At 49.5% G+C, this 20,051-nt stretch overlaps 1 protein-coding gene across 4 annotated transcripts in view; it reads left to right on the plus strand.

Annotated features, from left to right (window-relative positions):
* Nucleotides 1-20,051, plus strand: part of Hip1 (huntingtin interacting protein 1) — a 118,331-nt gene extending 98,280 nt beyond the window's left edge. For all 4 annotated transcript variants that reach the window (XM_057764122.1, XM_057764124.1, XM_057764123.1 and 1 more), the window contains exons 17-32: nt 168-269; nt 457-600; nt 1,492-1,627; nt 1,780-1,866; nt 2,186-2,293; nt 2,370-2,506; nt 4,134-4,244; nt 6,209-6,267; nt 6,496-6,589; nt 8,152-8,252; nt 9,083-9,188; nt 10,666-10,789; nt 12,993-13,054; nt 14,241-14,349; nt 14,866-14,947; nt 15,284-20,051. In XM_057764122.1, coding sequence (XP_057620105.1) covers nt 168-269; nt 457-600; nt 1,492-1,627; nt 1,780-1,866; nt 2,186-2,293; nt 2,370-2,506; nt 4,134-4,244; nt 6,209-6,267; nt 6,496-6,589; nt 8,152-8,252; nt 9,083-9,188; nt 10,666-10,789; nt 12,993-13,054; nt 14,241-14,349; nt 14,866-14,918 — 1,533 coding nt within the window. In that variant the 3' untranslated portion in view covers nt 14,919-14,947; nt 15,284-20,051. The remainder of the gene's footprint in view (nt 1-167; nt 270-456; nt 601-1,491; nt 1,628-1,779; nt 1,867-2,185; nt 2,294-2,369; nt 2,507-4,133; nt 4,245-6,208; nt 6,268-6,495; nt 6,590-8,151; nt 8,253-9,082; nt 9,189-10,665; nt 10,790-12,992; nt 13,055-14,240; nt 14,350-14,865; nt 14,948-15,283) is intronic.

Consider the following 20,051-nt stretch of genomic DNA (forward strand, 5'->3'; position numbering starts at 1 on the left):
CTTACTATTGGGTCTGGGTGGTCACCTTCTAGGCTGCGTGACACACACGCTTCTGACTTAGACCCGCCGAGTGCACAGTCTCAGTCAATATCTTGGGACGTGTATACCTGTGTGTATTCCTTCTCATGACTCCCAGCTACAGTGCTCCTGTTTTACCTCCGTTTCAGACTCAGGAGCAACAGGATGTTCTGGAAAACCTGAAGCATGAACTAGCCACCAGCAGACAAGAGCTCCAGGTCCTCCACAGCAGCCTGGAAACCTCTGCCCAGGTGAGCCACTCCCCGTCCCCTTCCCTCTGGTGCCTCAGTCCCTCCCGTGTGTCCTCTGGCAGATAGGCGTGTGGACAAGCTATTGCCGCCTGCCGTGTGGAGCCTGGTGGTGGGGTCTGGAGTCCCAGTGAAGGAGACCATTTAATGTCCTCAGTTTCTCCCTGTTTCCGCATGGTGACCTCCGCAGTCAGAAGCAAAGTGGCTGACGCAGATCGCCGAACTGGAGAAGGAACAGGGCAGCTTGACGACGGCCGCAGCTCAGAGAGAGGGAGAGTTCTCAGCCCTCCGAGAGCAGCTGGAAAGCACCCAGATCAAACTGGCCAGTGCCCAGGCAAGTGACAGACATCCGCTGGGGCACTGTGGACGCCAGAGACGGATGGGCAGTGACGGATTCAAGGCCGTCGGGCCTGGTGGCCAAGGCTTTCTGTGGACACAGTTCCTAAAGCCAAATGCCCCTTTTTGTTTAAGAAGAAAACTGTGTGGGTCAGGGATATACCTGAGTGGGCAGAGTGCTTGTCTTGCATGCACTGGGTCCTGAGTTTGGTCTGCAGACCACGTCAACAGAGTATGCAGGCTCACACCTGTAATCCCAGCACTCAGGAGGTAGAGACAGGAGGATCAGAAGTTCCAGCTACTGCAGGGCGGTGGTGGTGCACGCCTTTAATCCCAGCAGAGGCAGGCGGATCTCTGTGAGTTTGAGACCAGCATGGTCTACAAGAGCTAGTTCCAGGACAGGCTCCAAAACCACAGAGAAACCCTGTCTTGAAAAACCAAAAAAAAAAAAAAGAAGTTCCAGCTATCCTCAGCCAGCTTGAGATACATGAGTCCCTGCCTTAATATAATACGGGCTGGAGAGATGGCTCAGAGGCTCGATGCTTGTACTCTTCCAGAGAACCCATGTTGGGTTTTAGTTATCTTTAGAAATCCTCTAAGACACAGCCAGAGGTGTGCTTTATTAATAATCCGGGTTTATCTTAATCGAGATGACGATGTTAGCAGTCCTCAGCTACCCTGGGAGTGGGTCACCAGGTGGGTCACTGGTCCTTGCGCACACCTGTGGACCAAGGTCAGATGTTGTTTTCCCCGCATGGAGCTGACCAGCTTGGATCTCACTAGCACCACCATGAGAGGCTAGGCATCCCAAGTGTGGTCCCAGGTGGATGCTGCTTGGGGTTCATTGTGGTGTGCCTGGCCAACTCCCACCTTTCTGGCCTTTTTCTAGGAATCCGTGTGCCAGCAGATAAAGGACCAGAGGAAAAAACTCTTGGCTGGGACCAGGAAGGCTGCGGAGCGTGAGATACAGGAGGCCCTGAGCCAGCTTGAGGAGCCCACCCTCATCAGCTGTGCAGGGTCCACAGGTAGTTTTCTGATGCCCACCTGCTGGGCCCAGCTGCCTGGGGTTCGATCTCACAGGAAGCCCACCCAGCTCAAGGTCCTCATCCCGCCCACCTAGCTGCTTCTGTAGAGCAAATGTGAGAACTCCTTTCTGATGCGGCCTGTCTCCCCTCAGATCACCTTCTCTCCAAAGTCAAGGCTGTGTCTAGCTGCCTCGAGCAACTGGAGAAGAGCCACAGCCAGTATCTGGCCTGCCCAGAAGGTACGGAACACAGGACATGGGCTGTGTCGCGAGGGGCAACCAGAGGGGAGCTGGAGAGATGGCCGGGGGTTCAGAGCACTCATCCTTGCGGAGGACCCAGGTTCGGTTCTCCACATCCACCTGACCTCAGGCTGCTCACAGCTGCCTGAAACCCCAGTTCCTGGGGATTTGATGCCCTCTGCTGGCCTCTGGTGGTATCTGTATTCAGGAATACATATCCCTGCACAGACACATGTATTAAGTAAAAATAAATCTAAAAGGAATAGAAAGACAGCAGCGCCACCACTGGGCCTGAAACTTTACCTCCTTCTCCCTGCAGATGTCAGTGAGCTTCTGCACTCAATGACCCTGCTTGCCCACTTGACTAGCGACACAATCATTCAGGGAAGTGCCACCAGCCTCCGGGCCCCGTCCGAGCCAGCTGACTGTGAGTATCAGCGTGGAGGGGAGGCTCCTGAGAACAAGGAAAACAGGTGCTAAATACCTGTCTCTCTTGTCTCCAGCTCTGACAGAGGCCTGTAGGCAATATGGCAGGGAAACCCTGGCGTTTCTGTCCTCCCTAGAGGAAGATGAAGCCATGAAGAAGGCCAACAGCACAGCCATCAGGAATTTCCTCAGCAAGATCAAGGCCATTGGCGAGGTACCGTTAATGATGTGATTTGCTTTTTGTTGTTGTTTGGTTGTCAAGGTCTCTTGTAGCCCAGGCTGGCCTTGAACTCTCTATGTAGCCAAGGATGACCCTGAATGCCTTTCTTCTTGTCTCCACCTCCTGGGATTACAGGCCTAGACCACCATACCTCGTTTATGTGGTTTAATTCACTGGCCTGCTGGTGGCACCATGGTGCATCACTGCCAGGGAAGAGGATAAATTGTTACCCATCTCTAAATATTGTTGTTGGCTTGGCAAGTGACACCTGAAATGGGCACAGATCCAAAACTATCGTGAGAATTCACACCCTGAGGAGATATAAACAATGCCTGCTCCCTCCCACTGAGATCCCAGTGACAAACCAGAATTCCATTCCACTGAAGTTCATCCTGGGCGAGGGATGACTGACAGGGATATGGGGTCCCCAAAGCAGCCTCTCTGTAAAGTCTTCACCCAGCATGGGTGATGGCTTCTCTATGGTCACACAGGTGGATCCCCATGTCTCCTGCCCTTCCCTGAAACCCTGAGGATGGTGTACAATTAAAGCCGAATTGCATACAGTGACTGGGAGCAATAACTGGACCCTTAGGTATAGGCCACTGCACCACCGCTTGTGAACTAATATCGGAAGTCAACAAGCCCAGCTGTGGCGGGCTCTCAAAAGTCGGCACAGCCATCTCGGGAAGGTGGTGGCAGTGTCGCTCAGAGGGTGGCATCTTACCACAGGGCAGGCATTCATTCCATGAAGCTGGAGTGTATGTGTTGGGTATCCACAAAATGACTTTCAGAGAGGCTGGAGAGGTGGCTCGCTGGACAAAGTGCTCGCCTAAAATGCATGAGATCATGAGTTCAATCTGCAGAACTTGTATTAAAAAGAGAAAAGAAAAACGGCTGAGCATGGTGGCACAGACTTGAATCCACAGGGCTGGGCAGACTCGGGGCTCTCCAGCCAGGCAGCATGGCCTACCTGGTGAATCACCAGCCAGGGAAGAGACTGTGCCTTGGAGAAAAGGTGGATGGTTCCTCAGGAATGACACCTCAGGTTGTCTTCTGGGCTCCCTACATACATGGATGTTCACATCTGTACATGCGTGTGGCCTTCTACACGCGTGACCATGCACACACAAAAAGATTTCACTAGGTATTTATGAAAGTACAGAAATGCATGAGCAGCTGTTTCTGTTTGGTGCCCTAGAGCTGAGACAGAGACCTATTTCACAGCTTTGGAGGCACCCACCTGTAATCCCAGCTCTTGGAAGGCTGAGGCAGGAGGATCAGGGGTTCGAGGACAGTCGGGGCTATGTGGAGAGTTTAAGGCTAACCTGGGCTTCATAAGACCTTGTTTAAAAAAATTAATACCAGACATGGTAGCCCACACCTTTGATCCCAGCACTTGGAAGGCAGAAGCAGGGGGATCTCTGAGTTCAAGGTCAGGCTGGTCTACAAAGTGAGTTCCAGGACAGCCTGGGATACACAGAGAAACCCTGTCTTAGGGAAAATAAAGGGGTGGGGGTCAGAGCAGGTGTGGTAGCTCACACTCTTAGTCCCAACACTCTGACATCCATCAGAGGCAGGGGTTGACTTCGCGTCCTTTTAACCTCTATGGTACTGCTCACAGGAACTGCTGCCCAGGGGCCTGGACATCAAACAGGAAGAGCTGGGTGACCTCGTCGACAAGGAGATGGCCGCCACTTCAGCTGCCATTGAGGCTGCCACCACCCGGATAGAGGTGAGAGGACTCTGTAGGATTTCCCACAGCAACACTCCCGCCAGTTCCCTCGGGCAGCACTGCACCTCAGGAGTGTCTTAGACTCCTGCCAGAGAAGCCATTGGTGCAGACCTGTGATCTCAGCCCTGGGGATAGAGCAGGTGAATTCAAGGTCGTCCTCAGCTGTACAGTAAGTTTGAAGCCAGCCTGGGCTATGTGAGATATTGTCTCATAAAGAAGAAGAAAAGAAAGAGAAAACAAAATCAAAGGCCAAGGTCACTGCACCAATGAGGGGATGAAAACGAGGCCCTTACAAAGAAAGAGGAGCGGTTTCCTCCCTGGTAGGATAGTTTGCTGCCAGCTGGGGTTCGATTTCCAGGCTGGCTGATAATCACATGACTTACATGAGTTCCACCACCTGGCTGGGCTTTAAATCCTGTTTCTCTAGGGCAGCCATTGATGTAGCTTCATTTCTGTTGCTGTGATAAAACATCTTAACAGGGGCTGGAGAGATGGCTCAGAGGTTAAGAGCATTGCCTGCTCTTCCAAAGGTCCTAAGTTCAATTCCCAGCAACCACACGGTGGCTGACAACCATTTGATGTCCTCTTCTGGCCGGCAGGCATACACACAGACAGAATATTGTATACATAATAAATAAATAAATATTAAAAAAATCTTAACAAATAACAACTTAGGGGCTGGAGAGATGGCTCAGAGGTTAAGAGCACTGGCTGCTCTACTAGAGGTCCTGAGTTCAATTCCCACATGGCGGCTCACAACCATCTAAAATGAGATCTGGTGCCTTCTTTCTGACCTGCAGGCAAAACACTGTATATACAATAAATAATTAAAAAAAAAAAAAAAAGTAATGCCGGGCGGTGGTGGCGCACGCCTTTAATCCCAGCACTTGGGAGGCAGAGGCAGGCGGATCTCTGTGAGTTCGAGACCAGCCTGGTCTACAAGAGCTAGTTCCAGGACAGGCTCCAAAACCACAGAGAAACCCTGTCTCGAAAAACCAAAAAAAAAAAAAAAAAAAAAGTAACTTAGGGGAGAAGAGTCTGTTTTTGCTTACAGTTTGAGGGCACTGCAGGGAAGTCACGGTGGCAGGAACAAGGAAGTCACCAAGACAGTTGTAAGTGCACATCACATCCCATCTACAGTCAAGAGCAGAGCATTTGTGCATACGTGTTCGCTTGCTTGCTTGCTTCCTTGCGTTCAACTTGATTTCTCTCCTCTTACGCAGTTCAGTACTCCCTGTCTAGGGAATGGTCCTGCCCATGGTGTGCTGGGTCGTCCCACATCAGTTAACTTAAGACATCCCTCCTGCAGACATACCCACAAGCCAACCCCAAGTCTCTCATTGAAACTCTCTTGCAGAGTGAGTCTCGGCTGTCAGGTTGACAGCTAGAGCCAGCCTTCACTGTCATAATAATAAAATGCCCGAGGAAGCCTGATGGGTGTTCAAGAACTCCTCAGGAGCAGCTGAATGGGCCCCCATTGGAAAGGTCTCACGTGGCTCCTTTTGTAGAAAACTCACTCCCTGCTGTGGTGTGAGCACCCGCCTAGTGGATCTGGTAGCAGCTGCCCCTGGGGACAGGTACTGCAGCTCTTAGTGTGTTTCGCAGACATCAGCCCAAGGGCCAAGGTCAAGACTTGCCAGGGCTAGAGCCGTCAGCTCCAGCTGTCTACCACCCGATCGATGCGAGGTGGGGTCTGGGGTTTTTCTGACTCACAAAGACAGAGGTGAAGATACGGAGATTCGGCCTTCTGGCTACCACACCTTGTTGGATCCAGAGGGTATCAATGTGGTGGTGGTGGACCGGGTTCATGATACATTTAGGAGCCATGCTTCTTGGGGTGGAGATGTAGCTGGACAGTGAGGACCTGAGGTCGTTGTTTATCAGAGTATGAAGGAAGCCCGGGCTCAGTTCCCAGTAATACACACACACAGAGAAAAGAAACCAGACATGCTTCTTTTTAACAGGAAATACTCAGTAAATCTCGAGCAGGAGACACGGGAGTCAAGTTGGAGGTGAACGAAAGGTCAGTGAGAGCACTATGGTCGCAGTAGGTAAGCAAGGTCCTTGAAAGAGGCCCACAGGGAACTGTCACTCACCAGCTTGCCTCCAAGGCGACGCCTCAGAGTCCTCCAGCAACCCCAACACCTTTCCTGCCCCTCATTGCTACTCGAGGTTTTCCAGGCTTGGGGATGAGAGATCAAGTTGTTCTTTTTCTCCTTAGTGTTCCGTCACCAGCCCTTTCTTTTCCTAGGATCCTTGGTTCCTGTACCAGTCTGATGCAAGCCATCAAGGTCCTCGTCGTGGCCTCCAAGGACCTCCAGAAGGAGATCGTGGAAAGTGGCAGGGTAGGCAGGGCTGTGGTGTCAGCTCTCTCTCCCTCTGCATGTGCTAGAATCTGGTTTCGCTGTGGGCTCCAACGGTATTCCACCGCGGGCAGATCTGCCATTCTGAGGGACATTTCCCGGACACTGTGGGCAGTTGAGGGGTCCTGGTGGCTGCCTCTAGGGAGCAATCAGCCGGTAAATTCTAGCTCCAGCTCCCAGAGGCCATACAGCCCTACTGTGGAAACCCCACTGACGCTGCAAATCTAGGTCTTTGGGGGACAGCTGAGGACTTTGGGAAACTGGGCCGATCCAAGCCATAGACCTGGTACTGTCCATCCTCAGACATAGGAGACGGGTCCTATAGATTTCCAGACCTGTAGATACTTAACCCTTTTAACAGTCCAAATGCTCATAAAGCTGAGGCAGGAGGATCTCAAGTTTGACCTCAGTATGGGCTGCATAGCTGGACCTTCTCTCAAAACTCATGAGTTGGGGATGTAGCTCAATCAGTAGAGTCCTAGCCTGTCATCTATAAAAACCATGGCTTCTGTCCCAGACTCTGCATAAAACCATGCATGGTTTATTTCCAGTATTGGGAGGCAGAGGCAGGCAGATCTCTGTGAGTTCAAGGCCAGCCTGGTCTATACATAGAGACCAAATTATGGGCTGGAAAAATGGCTGAGTACTTCCTGGTCGTCTGAGCCATCTGGGTTCAGCTCCCAGCATCCACATCAGTGGCTCACAACTGCCAGCAGCTCCAGCTCCAGGGTATCAGATGCCTCTGGCATCACTGGACACCTACATTTTCTTACACACACACACACACACACACACACACACACAATTAAAAGTTAAAAATAAATCCTTTGTAAAAGCTGGAGATTTACTTTAATTCATTACCTCCAAGTAATTAGGGATGTTGTTTTGCCTCATTGCATCTTAGTTTTCTTATACCTAACGTGAGAATAAAGGCACTTAGCGCTTGAGAGGCATTCTGTAAAATTAGCTGTTAATAGCTGGGTAGTGAGCCTGCAAGATGGCTCAGCAAGTAAAGGAGCTTGCTGCAACACCTAACAATGTGAGTTCAAGCTCCAGGTCATGCGTGATAGAAAGATAGAGCCGTTCCTACAAGCTCTCCTCTGATCTCCATACCTGCACTGTGGCATGAACATGTCCATCCATGTACACACAAAATATGCAAATAAATGTAATTTAAAAGAAAAACCCCTGAGTATGGCAGTACATGCCAATAGTGTTAGCACTTGGCTGAGGCAGGAAGAACAAGAATTGGGTGATAGCTTAGGCCATGTAGTAAAGCTTGTCTAAAAACAACCCAGGCTGGAGAGATGGCCCAACGGTTAAGAGCACTTGCTGCTCTTGCAGAGGACCAAGGTTTGAGTCCCAGCACCCAGCATGGCAGCTCACTACCCTCTAACTCCAAATCCAAGGCATTTGAACCCTCTCTGACCTGCACACTCACGTGGCGCATGTCCATGCAAGCTAGGCATTTATGTGTGAAATCTGTTTAAGGATGAAATAAAATAAAAACAACTAACCAAACTATTCTATTTTTGCTTCTATAGGGTACTGCATCCCCTAAAGAATTTTATGCCAAGAACTCTCGGTGGACAGAAGGACTTATATCTGCCTCCAAAGCTGTTGGTTGGGGAGCTACCATCATGGTGTAAGTGTCTTCCTCCAAGGCTCCTATATCCCCTTCCCCATTCCACTGATCCACCCCGGACAGTTGCTAAGAGAGAAAAAAGTATCCATTTCATAGCATAGAGTCTCTCTAGGTAACCCTGGCCAGCCTAGAACTCACTATGTAGACCAGGTTGGCCTTGAACTCATAGAGATCCACCTGCCTTTGCCTCCCAAGTGGTGGGATCAAAGACGTGCAACATCATACCTGGCCCCAAAAGTTGTTAAAATCTGGGGCTGGAGAGATGGCTCAGTGGTCAAGGGCACTGACTGCTCTTCGAGAGGAGCCTGGTTCAATTCCCAGCACCTACATGGCTGCTCACGACTGTCCATAACTCCTGTTCCCTCACACATACATACATGAAGGCAAAACACCATACAAATAGATAAATTTAAAAACAAAACAGAGAGTATATCTAAAGAATAAGCTGGAGACAGACATGGCTATATATATATGCCTTCAATCCTAGCACTTGGGAGGCAAAGCAGATGGAACTCTGTGAGTCTGAGGCAACTAGAGCTGTATAGTGAGACTCTATCCCAAAAAACTACACCCGAGGAAAGATATCTGAGGTGGCCCTCTGGCTTCCACATGCGCTCTCGCCCCCCACATACACACATATACACACACACACACACCTTTGTGTACATACACAAATAAATACAAAAGTACAAAAAGAAGTGGCTACCACTGGAAGTTTGAGAGAGGATAACCTGGGGTAGGGCAAGCAGGCTGCCTTTCCTGTTGAGGTGGGATCATGATGGTTTCTGCTCTCTGTAACCTAACCCCCCATGGCTCTTCTGGGTTCTCAGGGATGCTGCTGATCTCGTGGTCCAAGGCAAAGGGAAGTTCGAGGAACTGATGGTGTGTTCACACGAGATTGCTGCTAGCACAGCCCAGCTTGTGGCTGCATCCAAGGTAGGTACGATCACGGTGAGGCTGGCTGAGTTAGAGAGGACTTGAGCCTTGACACCGAACTCTAGGACAGGTGATAATCCATAGCCCTGCTTGGTTGGGTCCTGAGTAAAAGTTCAGCCTTTTTTTTTTAAAGACAAGTTTCCCTGTGTAGCCCCGGTTGTCCTGGAACTCGTTCTGTAGACCAGGCTGGCCTCGAACTCACAGAGATCTGCCTGCCTCCCGAATGCTGGAATTAAAGGTTTGTGCCATCACTGTGTGATGCCATAGCAACCTCTTTTAAAGCCTGATATATGACGACAGCAAGAAACCCCTCTACCCGTCTCATCACTTGCGTGCCTTGCTGTTCTTGTCTTTATCATTAGGCAGCTTTTGAGGGTCCCAGGCATGCCAGCTTCCAAGTAGCAATGCCGTCCTTCAAGGAGCATTTGGGTGGACCAGGTGACATAGGCCTGTCATCCTGCCTATTTGGGAAGATGAGGCAGGAGAATTAAAAGTGAAAGACTAGCCTGGGCTCAAAGTGAATTTAGTGACAATCTGAGCAAGACTTTGGCTCAAAATAAAAAATTTAAACAGGAGCCAGGGAGATGGCATTTGCTGCCAAACCTGATAATGTGAGTTTGATCTCTGGTACCTACATAGGAGGATGAGAGAAATGAATGCCACCGTTAGTCTTTCATACATGTTGTTCTCTGACTTCCACATGCACACCTACACATAAATACTGCATAAATAAAACAATAAAAGGTCATTTCAAATGGGCTGAGGGTAGAGTTTACTGGCAAAGCACTTACCCTGGTAAGAGGCAGGGGCCATAAGAGCACCTGCCTAGAATCCCCCAGTGAGGGGCTAGGGTGTGACTCAGTGGTAGAGCACCTGTGTAGCAAGCACATGGCCCTGGGTTCCATTCCTAGTACCCAGAATCAAAACAGTATCTGTTCACCGAGCATGGTATCTGTTAGCCTGGCATGCTGGCACACACCTTTGATCCCTGTACTCAGGAAACAAAGGCAGGTAGTCTAGTCTTCTGTATTCGAGGCCAGCCTGGTCTACATGGTGAGCTCTAGGCCAGCCAAGGGTGATGAAGCTTGATACAGACTACAGGTCACCTGACTGGTCCCTTACAGTCCATGTAACCCATGTCTGCCCCTCCGTTGTCTCTGAATCACTGCCCCTTTTCATCCTCACACAGAGCTGCTGACCAAGGTCTCCTCACCAGTGAAGCAGAACTTCATCCCATGAATGTTCTTTGTTCCTCCCGCATCTCTTAGGATCACAGGTTTTCCCACACACAGAAGAGTTTCTGCAGACAGTTGTGCAAGCTAGAGTGTAGGGTAACCCAACCTATATGCCAGAGTCACTTTCCCCTCCCACAGGGGTGACGACAGTTGGTGGTGGCTGAGTGCCACCAGGTGAGCTGCTTGGTACCGGCCTCGCTGCCTCTGATGGAGCTGAACATTAATGTCCTTTGTCCCGGCAGGTGAAAGCTAACAAGGGCAGCCTCAATCTGACCCAGCTTCAGCAGGCCTCGCGGGGAGTGAACCAGGCCACGGCCGCTGTGGTGGCCTCAACCATTTCCGGCAAATCTCAAATTGAGGAGACAGGTAACTTTTCAGACGCTCTGAATCTCTTTCACCATGATCTCAATTTAATTCTCTCTTTTAATTCTTTTTTCTCCTTTCTTTTTTGCATGTGATGTGCATGTAGGTATGCATACAAATATGTATGGGGCCAGAGGTTGGGTCTCTTCTGTTGCTGATTCTCCCCCTCCTTCTTTCTTTTTCTCTCTCTGACATGGGACCTCACTAAGTAGTCCTGGCCTTAAACTCAGAGATCCACCTGCCTCTGCCTTCTGAGTGCAGGGATTAAAGATGTGCGCCACCTCACCCAGCTCTTCCTAGACACACTCTTACGAAGGATGTATTTGGCTAGGGATATAGCTCAGTCAGCACCATGCTTCCCTGGCACGTATGAAGTCAGGTTGTTCTTTTGGTCTTTTTATAGACATGCTGACCTCCTGAGGCAGGACCTCACATAAGCATGATTTTTTTTTCTAGGTTTTTGAGACAGGGCTCAATATGTCACCCTGGCTGTCCTCTAACTCGCTCTGTAGACCAGGCTGGCTTTGAACTCGACAGAGATCTGCCTGCCTCTGCCTCCCTAGTGCAAGGATTAAACACGTGAACCACCACCGCCTTGCTATAATGGCAGGCTATTAAGTAGATTTTTTTTTTTTTTTTTTTTTTTTTTTTTTTTTAGTTTTTCGAGACAGGGTTTCTCTGTAGCTTTGGAGCCTGTCCTGGAACTAGCTCTTGTAGACCAGGCTGGCCTCGAACTCACAGAGATCCGCCTGCCTCTGCCTCCCGAGTGCTGGGATTAAAGGCATGTGCCACCACCACCCGGCTATTAAATAGATTTTTATGGCTGGATGGTAGTGGCACTTTAATCCCAGCACTTGGGAGGCAGAGGCAGGCAGATCTGTAGGTGTTCGAGGCCAGCCTGGTCTACAGAGCGAGTTCCAGGACAGGCTCCAAAACGTAGAGAAACCCCCCCCCCCAAAAAAAAGAACGGAAGAAAGAGAAAAAAGGAAAAAAAGTATTTTTTTTTCGTCTGCTACTTTCCTGAGGTCAGAGAAAAGTCACTAGAGGTCTAGTTGTTCCCAGAGAATCAGACCCTTGTTAACCATGAATTAGTTAATTTTCTCATTGTTGTGAGCAGACCAAAGACCTTGGTAAAAGCAACTTTTAAAAAAGAAGGATTTGGGCTCAGAGGTGACTGCTGCCAAGTCTGACAACCTGAGTTCAATGCCCAGGACCCACATGATAGGAGAACTGGCTCTCTTTGGCCTCCACTCTCACAGCATGGCACGTGAGATGTGCACACACACTAATAAATATGTAAAAAAAATTAAGAAGGTAGGATTTATTTCAGCTCACAGTGTGAGGGTACAGTCCACAGTGGTGGGAAGGCGTGAGTGTGGGTGGCGGGAACGTGGGGCAGCTGGTAGCATTGCATCCACGGTCAGGAAGCAGAGGCGGGCAAATGCGGTGCTCACCCCATCTCCACCCCCACCTTGCTTAATTGCTTTTTTTTTGTCTGTCTGTCTGTCTGTTGCTGTTTTGAAACTGGGTCTCACTGGGTACCGCTGGCTGACCTGGAACTCGCTATGTGATCAGGCTGTCCTCAAACTCCCGGAGATCCTCCTGCCTCTGCCCCCATAGTGCTGGGGTTACAGGAGACCTCACCCAGTTTCCACTTTCTCCCTTTAATTCAGACCAGGACCCAACGCATGGATTATCACTGCCCACATCTACAGGGCTTTTCCCACTTCACTTAACCTAGTTTAGAAACTCCCCTAGAAACGTGCCCCCCCCCCCCCCCGTGCACGTTTCCATAGTGATTATCTGTCCAGGGACTGGTGAGATGCCTCACTAGGAAAGAGAGTTTGTCACTGCAGCTGACAACCAAGTTCAATCTCCTGGACCCACGCGGTCAATGCACCCTCACACACATGAACATCCATGCCATACCCCTATCCACACTAATAAACACACAAAGAAAGGCATGCTTCCGGAGACCTGCTTCTGACAGCCAGGCCCAGCCTTCTAAACATTCCACAGCCTCCCAAAAATAGCACCAACAGCTAGGGAATAAGTATTCCAAACTGAGCCTGTGGGGACAGTTCAGCTTGTAACCATCATGATGGCAAAGTGCAGGCCAAGCTCTGCAGTGGGGGATCGACATTGTCCTTGCAATTGTCAGCTCTGGACATCCTTTGATGGGATCTTCCTGTGTCCATCCTTGCAGACAGTATGGACTTCTCAAGCATGACACTCACCCAGATCAAGCGCCAGGAGATGGATTCTCAGGTAAGAAAACCGAGGCCACGATTACAGTCGGGCTGTCTCCTTTCCCTGCACTTCAACCCCCAGTATCATTCCCCCAGGGAGAAGCCAGAGAGAAAGAAGAAGGGGAAAATGAAGCCAGGTGTGGGCATGCATGTAAAAATCCCAGCACTTGGAGGACTGAGGCAGGAGGACTGCCATGCGTTTGAGGCCCGTATGTGCTATAGAGCAAGAATCTATAAAAAAAAAAAACAAGGGGCTGGAGAGATGGCTCAGAGGTTAAGAGCGCTGACTATTCTGACTGTTCTTCCAAAGGTCCCGAGTTCAATTCCCAGAAACCACATGGTGGCTCACACAAACATCTGTAATGAGATCTGGTGCCCTCTAACACTGTATACATAATTAATAAATAAATCTTTAAAAAACAACAACAGCAACAAAAACCAGGAGAGGTGGCTTAGCAGTTCAGAGCATTTGCTCACAATGATCTGTAACTCCAGTTCTCAGGGATCCAACACCTTCTGGCCTCTGTAGGCACCTATATACTCACTTGAATATGCACCCACACACACACGTGCACATAATTAAAAATGGGAACAAAGAGGAGAGAAGACTAAATATTATGTTGTATACCTGTAATCCTGGCTCTAGGGAGGTGAAGAAACAGTGTGGTTTAAGGCCAGTCTATACTACCTGTAATCCTGTCTCAAAAAAGAATTATACTGGGGGCTGCGCTATAACCTTAGCAGGCTCCTCTCGGGCTAGGAAGATAGCTCCATCCATCAAGTGGATTCGAGTGAACTGTGGAGATGGGATGGGTATGATAGAAGAAGGGATCTGAGCCACAGAGAGACCAGATTAAGTCTAGGGAAGACAAGTCCCAAGGAGTGACCAAAGGAGCTTTACAGGGGCTAGGTGTCGCTAGGTCTTAGAGCGCCTGCCTAGAATCCCCCAGTGAGGGGCTGGGGTGTGGCTCAGTGGTAGAGCCCCTGCCTAGAATCCCCCAGTGAGGGGCTGGGGTGTGGCTCAGTGGTAGAATACTTCCCTATCATACATGAGTCCCTGGACCCAATCTCTCCTACTTCAAAAGAGACAGAGACTGAGAGATGCAAGGGAAAGATACGTTGGTGGGAACATAGCTCACCAGTAGGGTAAGGTCTTTAAACTGAATTAAACCAATGGCAGACCCACTCACACCCTTTTCCCACAGGTTAGGGTTCTGGAGCTGGAAAATGACCTGCAGAAGGAGCGTCAAAAGCTAGGAGAGCTTCGGAAGAAACACTACGAGCTGGCTGGTGTTGCCGAGGGCTGGGAAGAAGGTGGGCACACTTTGGGTACTTCCTGTTGGTGCCACAGAAGAGACAGGCCTTCCCCTAGTAGAACAGGACCTTCTGGCCTGTCACTTCCTGGTCTTCCTCTCCCCTTTCCATTCCTAAATAACCCTTAAACCTAAATATGGGTACATCGTAGAGACTTAAGAAGCTTCAAAGCTTCAGCTTTAACCTGGGTGGCACACATCTGTAAACCTAACACTTAGGAGACAGAGGCAGGAAGATTGGAAATTTGAAGCAAAGCGTCATGACCTGAGCCCACTTCTTGGAACCCACAGGAGGATAAAACCAATTCCCGAAAACTTGTCCTCTGATCCCTGGCATGTGTGCATCAACACATCACACGCATGCACACACACACACACTTTTTAAAGGGTTCTTTTTTAAAAAACAAGTATGGCCGTCATGAGCTTGAAGGTCTCTTACATGGGGTCAGCCTGGCATGAAGAGTTGATGTATGCACGCGGTTCCGTTGTGAAATGTTTTTGTTGTTTTTGTTTTTAGGGACAGAAGCATCGCCGGCTACTGTTCAAGAAGCAATACCCGAAAAAGAGTAGAGCCACGCCAGCGCCCCACACGTCAGAATGTAAATCCCTGTTCCCCTTCTGTTTGTGACAGTCCCCACCCTGGCACACCAGGTCCTTGCAGACCTCTCCATTGACAAAAGCTGAAGCCCATCGTGTCCCCGCATGACTCCTCCTCTATCTGGGTGCATGAGTCCTTCCTTATGGCCCTGACGTATAGGCAGGCCAGTGTTGGCCATGAGCAAGCTCAGGTTCACAGAAAAACAGCGACACGGCCAACCTCTCCCGCCTGCTCTCTACTTCCTCACTGGTCATGTCCTGCGTAGAGAGGGTTCTTGTCACTGGGAGCGTGGAGAGGGGAGATCTGACACCTCTTCTTTTTCTCCCCCACCCCTCAGTCTTTGCATTTTGTCATTCGCACAAACTTGTGAGCATCAGAACTCCGCTGGATTGCAAACCGGACTGCCACCCGAATCCACAGGCAGAGGGACAGGATCGAGTGTCCTGGCGGAGAGCGCCAGGGCCGCGGCTCCGCTCTACACTCCACTTTTCGCAGTCGGCGGCTCCCGACTTACTATTAGGTGGTCGTTTGGTTTTTTTGGTTTTATATTTTGAAAGTTTCACACGGCCAACTCTCCCAAAAAGGGTTCCAGCCCCCACCCCCACCCTGAGCTCTGAGCCTTCTGAGAGGAAGCCCTCCACACACACACACACCATGGTGCGGCTCAGGCTATGCCTTGGTGCGCCATCTCAGCTCTTCTGTCAGTCAAGACCACTCCCCAGAGTGACAGCTCTCCTCTGAAGTCTGAAGCAGAGCTAGTGCCTTCATTGTCTGACCCCGGGTGCCATCTTGGGGCCTCTGTCCACCTTCACAAGCCGGGGAACACCAGAGGTTTAAAAAAAAGAAAGAAAAAAAATAGGTGCCAGGGGCCCAGGATTGCAGGGGACATTTTCTTAGGAGCTCATGTGACCAGGTTCACCACCCCATCACATGCCGGTATAGAGCTGGTGTGAGCAGCAACACTACATCCCCCAGAGCCGACTTCCTGTGCCATGGACCACCTCCCATCAAACCTAGGCAAGGCCCTAAGAGGGACAAAAGGGAACCAGAAGTGGTTCCTTTTCCAGCTGCCTGCTTCTGCATCCTACTGAACCAGATAAAAGATGGTTCCGTGTGCTACTTCTTCCCCAGACCCACTTGCTCCCATCAGGAAGGGAACTCGGCTCAGGGTAGGACTCTTCATATTTATTACTAATGATCTTCGTGCAACACCTGCCCAGAGATGCTTGGGGCAGTCAGGCCCGAGGGTGACTGACTAGGTTTGCCCTCTGCCGTCAGTCTTCACAGACCACAGAGTAGACTACAGAGCCATCTCTGGTCATTTCTGATCTCGGATTCTAAAGCAGGCAGGTTCCTCGAAGAATAGAGAAGCAGGGAAGAGGAAGAAGGGGACCACCGGCTATGACACTGTCTCCGCCACTCCCCACTCTTGCTCCCCTGAAGACAGAAGGCGTCCCGCCTAGATACGAGCATCCGGACAGCAATTTGCCACTCTCAACTGGAACTGCTGAATGAAGTGGCCTTCTGATCTGTAGGGTGGAGCAGGGAGGTGGTGTCTTCCTTCTTGATCTGTGCTGCTTAGGTGGCAGCCAGCGAGCACGTCCTTAAACCTGTTCCCTGTGGGACACGGCTCGGCTTTGCTGGGCAATGGGTTGTGAGACTAATGTTTGATCACTGTGAATCAACCCCCTTCTTGTTCCACCCGCCCCCACTCTGTCCCCGAGTATTTTCTAAGCTGGCACTCCAGGAACTCCCAGCAACGCAGAAGGCTGCTGAGACACGTGACCTGCAGTAGAAACAGCCCAGTCTGGTGCCAGAAGAATGTTTCTCTGCTTAGCATTTCCTGCATCCGAGGACCAGAACAAGCAATGTGTGGCATTGTTGGCCCATTTCTGCCCATCAAGCCAATCCATGTGCTCACCGCAGGTCAGCTTTTCCAAAGGTGACCACTAGCATAGAACCACGCACACACACGTGTCCCAGCAAGAGGAAATCAAACAGCAATAGAGCAGGGCTCATTTCTAAAATCCTAATAATTAATCTCTTCCTGAGTAGCGAAACAGTCAAGTGCCCCAACACAAGGTGAGTCAATAGCGCAAGGGTCCTACCTGCTCAGCGTCACATCAGAACTGTTTAGTGTAATTCAAGTCGGGAATTGCCTTTCTTTAGCCAGGCTTGGTAGTGCAGACCTGTAATCTTGGCATTCAGGAGACTGAGGCAGGATGATCCTGAATTTAAGGACAGCCTGGGCTACATTCTGAGACCTTGTCTCAAAAAAAGAATTTAATAAAAATTGGATTATTTATGTGTGTGTATAAACTATACCTTTTTTTTTTTTTTTTTTTTTTTTTTAAGACAGGGTCTTACTAAATAGCCCTGGCTGGCCTTAAAGTATCTACATACATCTCATTGTCCTTAAACTCACATAGATACCCTTTCCTCTGCCTCCCAAGTGTTGGGGTGAAAGGTGTGAACCATCTCACTCAGCCTAGACCATAATTTGTTGGCTCTGCTGCTACCTAAACATGAGTCTTTAACCCAATGGCCGGACCTACCAAACACTGAAAATTCTTGCAGCCCAGAAGGAACTTCTCAGCTTTTTAAAGCCCTCCTGAGGCTCCGTGGACTAAAGACTGCTGGGCAGATCCTCGGCGCAGGGACCTGGAGGGCTAAAGGGATAGCTCAGCAGTTCCCTTCCAGGGGACCCCAGTTCTGAACCCAGCCCCCACATCATGTGCTCCAGAACCACCTCTAGCTCCAAATCCGAGGGATGTGATGCCCTCTACTGGTGGTGTGCACATATGTTTGAGTAAAAGTATTTTTCAAGATAGAAATTGGATAAAATAATGGCTTAGATGGGTTGATAAGAAACTCCAGTCCAGCTGTGTCTTATGGTTATCTTGGTGTTTTCTACTGCCTCAAGATAAAGGATATGTCTGTGCAAGGAAGACCTGCCTTTGTGGGGTTAGTTCATCTCTGAGCAGGGAATTTAAATGACCATACCAGGCTTGTCAGTACATGACTGCAATCCCAGCACTTGGGAATCTGAGGCAGGAGGATCATCAGTTCAGGTCTAGCCTGGGCTAAATGCTGAGACCTTATCTCAAAAAAAAAACAAAACTGAAGAATAAGTTAGACTATAACCTAAATGACTTGTTGACTGTCCTGCCCACAATGCTGTTCCTAGAATCCAGCCTATGTATGTGCCCTTATCCCAGTATCTGGGAGAACCAAACACCTCCAGGGTGTCCTGTCTCAGAACGGGTGTGGCCGATGAGTCGGACACCAGGCTTTATACCAGGTAACTTGAGGTCACAAGCACTCATCACCTTAGGCTGCTGTGACTTCTCTCACCTTAGGAGTTGCTTCTCATCTTGTGTCTAGGGAAGCTTTTACTTCTTTGTCAGCGACTTGGTTGTAGGAGGGTCTCCTGCACTATTTAACTCTCATTTGAGGGGTGGGGGGTCGAGACAGGGTTTCTCTGTGTAGCCCTGGCTGTCCTGGAACTCATTGTGTAGACTAGACTAGCCTCGAACTTACAGAGATCCTTGCCACCACCGCCCGGCATAACCCTAATTTTTGAAAGCTGGCAAAAGTCAAGCTACACTATTTCCTTTCCAGATCTCTGAGAACCTTGCTATAAAATCAAGCCTCTGGGCCCAACACTGGCCTGCCAATAAGAGTGGCCTTGCCATCTCTGCATGATCTTGGATCATCCTCCCACCAGAGCAGCTTTGCCATCTCTCTGCCATCTTGGATCCTCAATATTGGCTTTCCACACAGAGTGGCTTTGCCCTGCCTCCACCTTTCGGGTTCTCAGAGACCACACTGTTTGATGGAAGCCATCAGCCGTGATCCAGAACAGCTGTTGGCCACCCTTGTCCCGCAGGTCCAGCCCAGCACGGGACTGGCCACCACAATGGTAGAGAGCCTCCTCTCCCAGTAGCCAAAGCCAGAAACGGCTGGTTAGATGGGACTGGATCCAGTTCCGAACATATAGATCCTTAGACATATTTTTCAGGTGACCCTCAACTACCTCAGGTTTGAAGACCCTAAGTTAAACTGATTAGCATTCTAGGGACAAACCGAGGAATCCCACTAAATCTTGGTGATAACCTAAATGTCTCAAGCTTATAACAGACTCTCAAACTTGCAGGGATGGGGTTGTTTTTTGTTAGTTTATGCCCCCCTTCTGTTTTTAACCTTTTCCACAGTTTTCCATTAGAACAGTTCCTATCAGTGAATCGCTTTTCACTGCGTGCCTACCTTCCCAGGGCAGGTGGCCACCAGCTCCTGTTTCCTCCTAACAGTGCTTTTGTTATGGAATGAAAACCTTTCTTTGTATAATACATTGCATCTGTGTTTTCAATTTTTCCAATAAAGATGTCAGCCTGGCCATGGAGAACAGAGATTAGCAAGGGGCAACAGAGTGGCCCTGAGGATTGGGCTCTATTGTCTTGTTTGTCTTCTGAGATACATGGGCTTCACACGACAGCTCACTGCCACCTTAACTCCAGTTCCCGGGTATCCAAATACCAACCATTGACCTCAGGCTCCTACACATATGTAGTACACATACATATACTCGAGCACACACACATACCCATAAGACACACCATTTTTTGTGTGTTGTTTTTCAGGACCGGGTTTCTCTGTGTAGCCTTGACTATCCTGGAACTAGTTCTGTAGACCAGGCTGGCCTTGAATTGGAGATCCTCCTCCTGCCTTCTGAATGTCAGGATTAAGGGCATGAACTACCACACCCGACTTGCTTCCTTTTTAAAATTAAAAAAAAAAATTAAATACACAGAGTGACTGGAGAGATGGCATAGTGCTTAAGAATACTTGCTGCTCTTCCAGAGGATCTGGGTTCATCTCCCAGCACCTGCACCAGGTAGCTCACAACTCCTTGTAAGTCCAGCTCCAGGAGATCCTACATTCTTAGTTTCTGCGGCTACCTGTATGCACAGAAAAGCATATGCACATAAACTTTAAAATTACGATTAAAGAAACATTGGTTTGTGTCTTAGGGGGGTTTCTATTGTTGTGAAGAGACACCATGACCACAGCAACTCTTATAAAGAAAGACATTTTATTGGGGCTGG

Source organism: Chionomys nivalis, chromosome 3 (genome assembly GCF_950005125.1).
Source record: "Chionomys nivalis chromosome 3, mChiNiv1.1, whole genome shotgun sequence".
Classification (NCBI taxonomy): domain Eukaryota; kingdom Metazoa; phylum Chordata; class Mammalia; order Rodentia; family Cricetidae; genus Chionomys; species Chionomys nivalis.